General features: G+C 42.8%; 1 protein-coding gene across 1 annotated transcript in view; it reads right to left on the bottom strand.

Moving 5' to 3' along the window:
* The window catches only part of FAM228B (family with sequence similarity 228 member B), a 41,620-nt gene that overhangs the window by 2,958 nt on the left and 26,832 nt on the right, over positions 1 to 11,830 (bottom strand). The window contains exons 8-10 of the mRNA XM_053382362.1: positions 8,043 to 8,120; positions 6,784 to 6,871; positions 5,963 to 6,107 (exon numbers count right to left, since the gene is read on the bottom strand). Of these exons, the coding sequence (XP_053238337.1) occupies positions 5,963 to 6,107; positions 6,784 to 6,871; positions 8,043 to 8,120 (311 nt within the window). The remainder of the gene's footprint in view (positions 1 to 5,962; positions 6,108 to 6,783; positions 6,872 to 8,042; positions 8,121 to 11,830) is intronic.

Below are 11,830 nucleotides of genomic sequence, written 5' to 3'. Positions count from 1 at the left end.
TAATGGGGATTAAACTAGTAGGGTGAGAGAGGAAATTACCCTTGCCACTTTTAAAAGTCTCTCACTCTAAATTATGAAAAAGGGAGAGAAGAAGGATCACACTAGGCCCCCAATTCCATTCATTGCTCTCTTGAGATGACCTCTAGGATGACCTTCCAGAGTCAGTGCACCAAACAAGACTAAACTCCCCCAAGCAAAGCATAGAGTTTTAAGTTATCTACCTTGCTTACTGGTTTCTAAAAGTCTCATGAGATTTCACAAGGCTGAAGAGATCTCACGAGAGTCTCCCACCGCCTAGGAAGGAAGGCAGAGAACTTAAAAAGTTTGTTTCCACTTCCGATGCTTTCTGCCATGGTGAAAAATGTCTCCCACGCTAGCAGAGATCGCTCATGCAGCTAATTAAGGATAATTTGAGAGTAATTATCCTTACAAGCCCCACCCCCACCCCGAGCCGGGGTGTGTGTGTGAGCTTTCAGTCGCAGATTGTCTGATACCTGCCTCTTGTTCCGGTGGAATGTGGGAGGCAGGGGACGCATGTATCAGAAACTCCAACGCAGTCACTATGAGCGGAGGTTCTGTTTCTTAGGATGGATTTCGATCTAAGTAACAGGTGTGTTCTGGACTAAGGGGACAAGATAACCTGCTAAATGAATCAGCCACTGAGTGCCAAGGATTTTCATCGTAACTGGTAACCATCGTAACATGGTATGTAGGGGGAGGGGAGCCTTTACCCTTTCTTTATATACATTATATTTGCTGTTTTATGATTCAGCAAGCCTCCCCTGAAGTATTAATTGTTAATGGATTGAAAAAATGCAAGAGGGAATTAACGAGAACTTCATAATTTTTACGGATTAATTGCAAGAATTGAACTGTGTGAAAACATTGTAATGATTTCTGGCATTGACCTACGGAATGGTAAAGAGGGCTTTGGTTCTGACTTATGGCTTCAGCAAGATACCAGCTTATTAACGGATAGGAGCGGGATCAAAGAAGTTAATTCTGGATATCTGCCCGGGGCTATGGCGAGATGCCAGACTTCCCTTTGTCTTGAAGGATAAGTAAAATGGTGTGTGACACAGACAAGAAAGGAGGAGGAGTGGCGTTATATGTCAGGGATGTGTATACCTGTGAAGAGATCCAAGATTTAGAACCTCAAAGCCAAAGTGAAAGCATTTGGGTCAAAATTAAGGGAGAGAAGAATAACAGTGACCTCATTGTGGGAGTTTACTATAGATCCCCAAGCCAAACGGAGGACATAGATGATGCCTTCCTGGAACAGATGGCCAAGCATGCAAAAGGAAGGGAGATAGTAGTAATGGGGGACTTCAATTACCCGGATATTTGTTGGATGTCAAACTCAGCCAAGAGCATAAGGTCAAACAGATTCCTCACTGGCCTTGCAGACAACTTCATTGTCCAGAAAGTGGGAGAAGCAACAAGAGGAACAGCCATTTTAGATCTGGCCCTAACCAATGTTGATGACCTGGTTAGTGGGGTAGAAGTGGAAGGATCATTAGGCGCGAGTGATCATGCTCTTCTGAAGTTTACTATACAGCGGAAAGGAGCAGCCAAGCATACTAGGACTCAATTTCTTGACTTTAAGAAAGCCGACTTCATAAAACTTAGGGAAGTGCTGGGTGAGATCCCATGGACAGTAATACTGAAAGGAAAGGGAGTTCATGATGGCTGGGAGTTTGTTAAGAGGGAGATAGTAAAAGCACAACTTCAGGCAATACCAATGAGACGGAAACATGGAAGGTGCCTAAAGAAGCCGGGGTGGCTATCTAAAGAACTTTTAACTGAGTTAAGATTAAAAAAGGATGTGTACAAAAAATGGAAAAGGGGGGAAACCACCAAAGAGGAATTCAAACAAATAGCCAGCACGTGTAGACACAAAGTCAGAAAAGCTAAAGCACAGAATGAACTCAGGCTTGCTAGAGAGGTTAAAAGCAACAAAAAAGGCTTTTATGGGTATGTTCGTCGCAAAAGGAAGAACAAAGAAACAGTGGGGTCACTCAGAGGAGAAGATGGTGAAATGCAAACAGGGGACACAGAAAGGGCTGAACTCCTCAATGCCTTCTTTGCCTCAGTCTTCTCCGATAAAGAAAACAATGTCCGACCTGAAGAATTTGGAGCAAATGATTCAGCAGAGGAAACACAGCCCAGAATAACTAAGGAGATAGTACAAGAATACTTGGCTAGTCTAGATGTATTCAAGTCTCCAGGGCCAGATGAACTGCATCCAAGAGTATTAAAAGAACTGGCAGGTTCTGTGATCTCAGAACCACTGGCAGTCATCTTTGAGAATTCCTGGAGAAGAGGCGAAGTCCCGGCAGACTGGAGGAGGGCAAATGTTGTCCCTATTTTCAAAAAGGGGAAAAGAGAGGACCCAAATAATTACCACCCAGTCAGTCTGACATCAATACCAGGGAAGATTCTGGAGCAGATCATTAAGATCATTCTGGATCATTCATTAAGATCATTCTGGAGCAGATTCTGGAGCAGATCAACAGTCTGTGAGCACCTAGAAAGGAATGCTGTGATCACCAATAGTCAGCATAGATTTCTGAAAAATAAGTCATGTCAGACTAACCTGATCTCGTTTTTTGACAGAATTACAAGCCTGGTAGATGAAGGGAACGCAGTGGATGTAGCCTACCTTGATTTCAGCAAGGCATTTGACAAGGTGCCCCATGATGTTCTTGTAAAGAAGCTGGTAAAATGCGGTCTTGACTATGCTACCACTCAGTGGATTTGTAACTGGCTGACTGACCGAACCCAAAGGGTGCTCATCAATGGTTCCTCTTCATCCTGGAGAAGAGTGACTAGTGGGGTGCCACAGGGTTCTGTCTTGGGCCCGGTCTTATTCAACATCTTTATCAACGACTTGGATGATGGACTCAAGGGCATCCTGATCAAATTTGCAGATGACACCAAACTGGGAGGGGTGGCTAACACCCCAGAGGACAGGATCACACTTCAAAACGACCTTGACAGATTAGAGAACTGGGCCAAAACAAACAAGATGAATTTTAACAGGGAGAAATGTAAAGTATTGCACTTGGGCAAAAAAAAATGAGAGGCACAAATACAAGATGGGTGACACCTGGCTTGAGAGCACTACATGTGAAAAGGATCTAGGAGTCTTGGTTGACCACAAACTTGACATGAGCCAACAGTGTGACGCGACAGCTAAAAAAGCCAATGCAATTCTGGGCTGCATCAATAGGAGTATAGCATCTAGATCAAGGGAAGTAATAGTGCCACTGTATTCTGCTCTGGTCAGACCTCACCTGGAGTACTGTGTCCAGTTCTGGGCACCACAGTTCAAGAAGGACACTGACAAACTGGAACGTGTCCAGAGGAGGGCAACCAAAATGGTCAAAGGCCTGGAAACGATGCCTTATGAGGAACGGCTAAGGGAGCTGGGCATGTTTAGCCTGGAGAAGAGGAGGTTAAGGGGTGATATGATAGCCATGTTCAAATATATAAAAGGATGTCACATAGAGGAGGGAGAAAGGTTGTTTTCTGCTGCTCCAGAGAAGCGGACACGGAGCAATGGATCCAAACTACAAGAAAGAAGATTCCACCTAAACATTAGGAAGAACTTCCTGACAGTAAGAGCTGTTCGACAGTGGAATTTGCTGCCAAGGAGTGTGGTGGAGTCTCCTTCTTTGGAGGTCTTTAAGCAGAGGCTTGACAACCATATGTCAGGAGTGCTCTGATAGTGTTTCCTGCTTGGCAGGGGGTTGGACTCGACGGCCCTTGTGGTCTCTTCCAACTCTATGATTCTATGATTCTATTATATGATTCTACAGTGAGAATTGCAGTCCTTGACAGTGAAAGTGAAGGGAAATGCTGAGGATGGATTACAACATGAAGAGTAAAGACGAACGTAAAACAAACATTTCACACAGAAATTTACAGGATAAAAACTCCCATTGCAAAATTAATGGATATGGAACAGTTAAATATGAATGAAAGTCATCAGATCAGTGGCTATTAAAATAAAGGATCAAGATCAGAACTGTTATATTTGAACTAACTAAGAGTATTGGAGCAGGACGAAATTAGAACATCATTCCCCGAAATCCAGAACACAGGAAGTCATTCAAAATTATTTAATTTGGTATTGGATAATTGGCTTTTTTAACTGTATTATAATTTGGTATTGTATTAATGTGGTTTTTATTGGATTATTATAAATGAAAATTAATTTTTAAAAATATTTTTTAAAAATAATCCATGCCAGGAAAACCCTATGCAAAAGGAGCTTTTAAGCTTGCCACCTTCTGTGAAATTGTGCAAGTTAAACACGTGTGTGTTTAACTTACACAATTTGAACATGGGTTCAAATGCAAGCTGTAACCAAGTCTCAGGGACCAGCACTGCAATCCACCTCCAAGGGTAGGGGGAGAGGGACTTTCCAAGCCATAGAGTGTCACGTGAAGCACTTCCAGATCCTTAGAATCATAGAATTGTGGAGTTGGAAGGCAAACCCCCCCATGGGTCATCCAGTCCAACCCCCTGGAAAGCAGAAATCACAGCAAAAGAATCCCTGACAGATGATCATTCAACCTCTGTTTAAAAAACCCCAGTGAAAGAGAGGCCACCATCTTCCAAGGTAGCCCGTATGTTCAGAAAGTTCTTCATAATTTTTAGTTGGAATCTCCTTTCTTATTTGAATCCATTGGTTTGAGTCCTACCCTCCGGAGCAGCAGAAAACAAGCTGGCTCCATCTACCATGGGTATTTGAAGATAGCCATCATATCTCTCAGGTTCCTCTTTTCCAGGCTAAACATACCGAGCTCCTTCAACCATTCCTCATAAGGCTTGGTTTCCAGACCCTGGATCACCTTGGGCACATGTTCCAGCTTGTCAATAGCCCAGAACCAGACACGGCACTCCAAGTGTACTCTGACCAAGGCAGAGTAGAGCAGTACTACAACTTCCCTTGATCTGTACACTAGATTTCTGTTGATGCAGAGTTCTCCAAGAGATTTTATTATGACTGAGCCACTGGTTCATAAGAACATTTGCCAACATTTGCCCAAAACCTGAAGACTCTGCAGTCCTGGCTTTGGAAATAGATTATTTCCAGAAAACCACTACAGTGGTACCTCGGTTCTTGAACGTAATCTGTTCCAAAAGACTGTTCAAGTTTCGAAACATTTGAAAATTGAGGCGCAAAGGGCTGTCTGCAAATTCAATTGAGAAAACTGAAAAACACGCAGTGGAAGGCAATCGCTACTAAAAATGGTGATACTCCCTACCCTCACAAACAGGCAAAACACCTGCCCACTCTCAGAAAGTAGACTAAAGATAAAAATCAAAAGGTAGTCAACTTCCTCAAAGAGCCACAGATAATGAGTGAGTACTGGTCAAACAAGGAAATGCCAGCCAATTCCTGGTTAATGATGGTTTCAGGGGGGGAAACAGTACAGATGCATTTATGCTTTGGGATTATGACAGCATTTAGAAGATGGAGAGTTCAGATGATGAAACACCTTAGGTCAGGCATGTCCAACTCCCAAGAGACTGTGATCTACTCCCAGTATAAAAAAACTGGCAGTGATCTACCCCTTGTCATTGGAGGCAGGAGGAGTGGGGGGGGGTGGACTGCCCAGAGTTGTTGAGCTTTTTTGGGGAGGATTGCACAGTTTTTTAGCTTCTCTCCCATAAATTTTTGTACATGATAAGGATCCCGCGATCTACCAGGATCAGCCAGGGATCTACCGGTAGATCACAAAGTACAGGTTGGACATCCCTGCCTTAGGTGTAACCAACAGCCCCTTCTTCAACGGAAAAGAAAGCATGCACACATTTAAGCTTTTAAATTAAAACCACTGGCTATGTTATTCACATGTTCCATGGTAAGTGCATAAAACAGCTCTACTTCCCCTCTTGTGTGAAATATGGAATAAAGAGAATTTCTTTAAAAAGCAGTGACAAACTTTACCGGCTCTTTTGACGAATCTCACTTTCTATGTATCCAGCTGGAATTTTTAACCACTCTATTGGATTCATAAGTTGCCGACTCAACGGAAGGAGTGGCAGTTCCGCCTTATGGAGCTCATTCATCTCTTTGGAGGAAAATACTTTTCCTGCAGGAAGTCAAAAGCACGAAGGTTATTTCCATAAACTGGACTGGCTGCTTTCAGAGAGAAAGGCAAGGCAAAACTAAGGTTAAATTCACTCCTCTCAGATATATAGCACCACCAACTTTACCACTTCATAAACTTTGGGAAAAGACCAAATGAACCTAAGTGATTATATCTGCATCCGTCAGTTCCTCCATCCTGTATCTCAAGTCAAAATGGCCATAGCCAGAGGATGGAAAACAGATCCCGACTTTTATATCCACCCTTGGTATAGTTGCCTCGCCCCTGTGGAAAGGCCAGCCCAAGATGTGTGGTGGGCTGAAGGCCAAGCCAAGCCAGATATGTTTGATGCAGCGAAGTTCCCACTCTTTTCCTTTATAAATACTTCCTCCAAGAATATGAAGCCATCCAGTGCTCATGCTGGGTTCTGGAGAGGATACATCAGATAATTCTCTTTTTAAGTGCTTCTCTGTCCTTATTACTTATGGGATTTAACAATGTAAAATTATTTGTGAGAGACCAGGGTGTGTGTGTTTATTTGTGTTGCCTTTATTCTATTGTTTTATACAAAATCAATAGAACATATCTGAGGTTGGGGGGAACTAGTCTATTGGGCATTAAGTCTCGAAACAGAATGCATCACAGAAGCCCATAGCCAAGCACTGCAGCATAGAAATACCTGTGTCACACTGCTGAATAATGCCAGCCTCAAGGTATCTTCCTCGTATCTCCTTTAACAAGGGATCGTATAAAGGTGGAACTGAAACCTATTAAAAATACAGGCAAGTTCTTACTTCCTTTCCCTTTTTAAAATTATGTATGAAGTCTTAACATTCACAGCACATGAACAACCAAACATAAATGTTACACAGCGCACAGTATTTTTCCAGCTTGTTTTTTTATTAATAGTAGTATTAGCATTAGTAGTAGTAATAGTAGTAGTACTTCGCCCATCTTACTGGGCTGCCCCAGCCACTCCAGGTGGCTTCCAACATATATAAAAACATTGTGCATTAAAAAGCTTCCCTATACAGGACTGTCTACTCATCTCCTTGATATCTGCTGGATGTCCCGCAGGGAGGGCACCACCACTGAGGCCTTCTGCCTGATTCCCTGTAGCTTCACTTCTCACAGTGAGGGAACTGCCAGAAGGCCCTTGGAGCTGGACCTCAATGTCCGGGCAGAATGATGGGGGTGGAGATGCTCCATTAACTATACTGGGCCGAGGCCATTTAAGGCTTTAAAGCTCAACACCAACACTTTGAATTATGCTCAGAAACGTACTGGAAGCCAATGTGGGTCTTTCAGGACCATATAGAATAGACAGTATATTGGTACATAGCTCCAATCCATGTGTATAGAACAGCAGACTCAAATCCAAACACATCTAAGTATTCGTAACTGATGGCATACATGGGAGTGGGCATTCTGAGGATCTGGGGATCCACTTATAAATCCCATCAAAACATCCATTTCAGAAGAGAAGTTTTGGTTTATGGCATATATAGTTTGGTGCTTAAGAGAACAAGTTCAGATTTTGGAGTTTCTTGTGGAAGTGTTAAGTTTACCCCCATTTCCCACTCTTCTTCTCCCCCCCCCCACCCCCAAGTCCAAATTCAAGCCACTGGGAACTGAGAAAAGAAAGTCCACAGCCACAGTACTGTGGGGAATTCATGAAATGTGAATTGTGTATGTCCAAGGGTGGGGAAGAAAATGTGAGGATCCTGATGGGAAAAGTCAAGTGTGTGAAGGTGTGTTTGCCAGTGGGCAATTCCCTAAACTGCCAAATAATTCACAATGTGTTATTTATTTAATTTGTAAAAATTGTTAATGCATACACATCCCTTCACAGGCTCTGCCCATGATGCCAAGAAACCAATGCAATTCTCATCAGTGCTTAGTCAACGTGCAATAAATTCAGCATGTTGGCTCTCCTACCTTGCAAGTGTTTGTAGAACACTTCAGAAAGAAAGGATCATAAGAGGAAGTATTATAGCTTTCTAAAAATGCACTGCCCTGTAAAAGAAGAAAAAGTGAAAGTCAAGCTATGGCTGCAACAATAATAGCAGGTAGCTAATATTTTCTATGTAATCCCTAAAGTATACCTTTCAGATAAAGTATCGTAGATGAATATTCACAGTACCTCAACATTTAGCTAGCATTTACTCCATCAACTTAATGCATCAATGGCACCATTGATTTCATAAATCAAGTCACAACAGTAACTTTTTAATCTTTCAGCATTACCAAGGTTGTCATTTTTTGTACAATAGTCCCCAAATTACAAATTATGTGCATTGAGCTCTCTGTTACCAAAAACAGGTTTTGTGGTCACTAAATGTCAAATTACATATAGCATTAAGCTCATATTTTTTAAGGTGTACTTATCACCAGCAATTCTCCCCCCCCCCTGCAAAAAGCATCTGTGTGGGGCCCCATGTGGATTTGACAACCCCTCCGCCAGCCCTCCGAAAGTCAGGTAAGCGAGGCACTGGCCTTTGGGAAGGGGTGAAGCTCTGGCAGGGTCCTGGAGCCCTCCCACCTTCTTCACAAAGGCGGAAAGCGTTTTAGGGCTGGTGGGGTGTCAAATGTTACCAAGGGCCACCCAAAAAGGCCTCATGGGCCACATGCGGCCTTCAGGCTGTGGGTTGGACCACCCTGAGATAAACCTTTCTCCTCACACTGCTTCCTTCTCTAAGTTTTTATCAAAAGGTGCTATTTGCTTCACTATATGAAGTAGAAACTTCAGAGTAAAAATAAGTTGTGAGGTATTTTCAGGAGGAAAACAGCATGTGTCCATGTCATGGTATTGCCAGAGAATGCAGGGGAGGAGCAGACAGGCAGAGGAAGGGGGGCGGGAAGTGGCGATTGAGGAAAAGAGGGGAAAGCCAGGAGGCCGGACGGCTCACAGATGTGGAACCAGAGCCTCAACACCGCACAGGAAGTTCTGGCACAGACAGTGAAACAATGCCTATTCCATCTGCCAGGGAAAGGAGAGTGTTAAAGAGGAGAGGCGTCAAGTGAAACTTCCCCGCCTTTTCTGTTGGAGAAGGAGCTGGCAAAAGCCACTCCCAGAATCTGAGCTGGAGGACTCGGATGCATGATTGTAATGTGCTGCCTGTACATATGTAAAATAAAGACTATGTATATGTATATATGTGTATGTGTGTGTGTGTGTATGTGTGTGTGTATATATATATATATATATATATATATATATATATATATATATATGTATGTATGTATCTGAGTGAGCAGAGGTATTTCTTGCGAAGAGCATTCATAAGCCATCACAGTCCATGAGGCAAGAGAGAGGCTTTTTTAAAAAAATATTCCCATCTGACATAGTCCTCCCCCCACAGAAATACTTTGTCTGAAAAAATGAAGTTGTCAGTACTAAGTATGCTAAAAAAATTGTGCTGAACATAACATTTAATTTGAAGAACTTATTAATCAAAGAGTGGGACACATGACAAAACTACACCATACTGTTATCTTTAAGCCTGTATATCTGCTCCAAAACAAGAAACCTTTCAATCTGCAGCTCCATGGAGGAGCTAACGCTTTCCAACAAAAACAAGTTGGCATCCCCACTTAAGTGCAGCACAGGAATCTTTTGCCAATGGCATTCACAGGAGAAACCACATCACAAACCAGGTAGCTCAGGCGTTATCACATACAGGTGAGGCCTTCAATACACAGCTTGGAAACACAAGTTAAGCTTTCATTTCATTGCAAGGACTGTAGCCCTGCAAACAAATGTAGGATACATCCCTGCTCCATTGAGCTTACAATCTTGTATGGTATACACCTTTGTGTACTACACACCTTTTGGAGTCAAAGTGTTGCATCAGACAGTTGATAAACGATGTCCTTAACTGTCCTGCTTGGTTCTCTCTTTCACTTCATGATATCCATAGTGCAGGTAACACTGAATACAGAGTATCTCACCACACAATTCATCAGCAGCATTGACAGAACACATGAGAAACATTAGAAAGTGTGAGTCCCTGAACCTTGTCTACCGTGGCTGGCGCTATTTGCAGGCCATGGCACTGAAGGGACCCCAAGCGTCTTCCGTCTTCAAGGATATTTTGTGGTGTCACTATTCTTGTGCCGAGCCTGATATCTCCTGTAGGACTGGATCGGTGGAGGTATAGGGAGAAAGAAAGGGTTATGGGAATGGTAAGCGCTGAAGTCACGAAGAGGCTCGTGTTCTGAAGGTGGAGGCTGTTGTGTAGGTAGAGATAGTTCAGAAGCTGAAGCGTCAGAAGGCGGCTCAGAAGCAGCAGCTGGAGGAGCAGCAGGAAGACGAGGCGGGGAGACATTCTGCAAAGCAGCTGAAGGACTGGGCAGTTCTGAGGAGGTCAGCTGTAAGAAGGGAGACTGAAAGAAAAGAGAAGGCGAGTGGAGGAAAGGGGGAACTGGAGGAAGCAAATGAAAGAAATGAGGTGGGACTGAGGGAGGAAGCATGACGGAGGGGAGAACGACGATTGGTGGAGATGTGGAAGGGGAGACGGAAAGGAGAGAAAATGGAAATGGGGGCAGAAAAGAGGGAAAGTATGAGCCAGAGGAAGAAGACTCAAAAAGTGGGTGGAAAGGGGGAAGAAGCACACAAAGGGAGGCTGGGGAACCAGGATCAGATGAAGCCTAACGGAACGGAAGACACAAGCAAAGGACAAAACAAATACATGAACAGAAAAGCACAGAAGGCAGCAGCTAATATAAGGAAATTACAATTCCAGTATGGTAAGCGCCGCTCTTCCTTTGTATAAAAGGTACATACTGATTTATTTTAGATTCAGGTAGGTAGACGTGTTGGTCTGACATAGTCGAAATAAATTTAAAAAACTGTCTGAAGAAGTGTGCATGCACACAGAAGCTTATACCCATAACAAACTTAGTTGGTCTCTAAGGTGCTACTAGACAATTTTTTATTTTTATTTTTTTATTTTATTTGTATACCACCCTTCATCCAAAGATCACAGGACAGTTCACAACATAAAAATAGAAGATATGGACCCAATCCTAGGAATCATTTGTAAATATACCTCCACCTGTCCCTGTTTACAAGGGGCAGCCCCTTTTCTCTACTACATTACATCCCCCGATAAATCAAATCACTGACCCAATTTTTGCAGATGTTTTGTTGAAATGTCATTATGTGAATGGCTGGTCTGAGTTTTCAGGCTTCAGCAACCTGCACCAGGTCTTCAGAAATATCTGAGTGCAAGGTTGAAGTTTGCCTCAGGCGCACAAGTGTGTACACTCTAAGGGCATTTCACACAGCAGTAGCTGAAGTTCATTATGAACAGACTGAAGGCCATTCAGAGTTTTGTTAATTCTATCTTTTATAGCCAAACAAGTTGTTGGGAACAAGCTGTTGTAGCATAAATTATACAGTATGCAGCAGACAGGATAGCATCTTCAGCAACATGTAATAATAACTGCGTTTCTAGTTTCATCTGTGAAACATGGCTGGGTAGGTAATTGCTTGCTTTGTGTTCCAAAAGAAAAGGACTCTTGTCCTTCAAAACTGTGTCTGCCCACAAACATGCAAACAGATAAGCAACCACAAGTAATTTTATATGGTAGTACACAGCCCTAAAGAGAGTATGAAATCTGAAAACTGATTTTTAAAAACTGGAAGCTGTGTACATTGGAAAATGTGCCGTCATACATGTTTTCAATATTGGATTATGTCTTTTTGTTTAATCCTGTGCTCT

The sequence above is a fragment of the Podarcis raffonei genome, chromosome 3 (genome assembly GCF_027172205.1).
Source record: "Podarcis raffonei isolate rPodRaf1 chromosome 3, rPodRaf1.pri, whole genome shotgun sequence".
NCBI lineage: Eukaryota > Metazoa > Chordata > Lepidosauria > Squamata > Lacertidae > Podarcis > Podarcis raffonei.
Note: the sequence above shows the minus strand (reverse complement) of the source record. Positions and strands in the feature narration are given on the sequence as shown.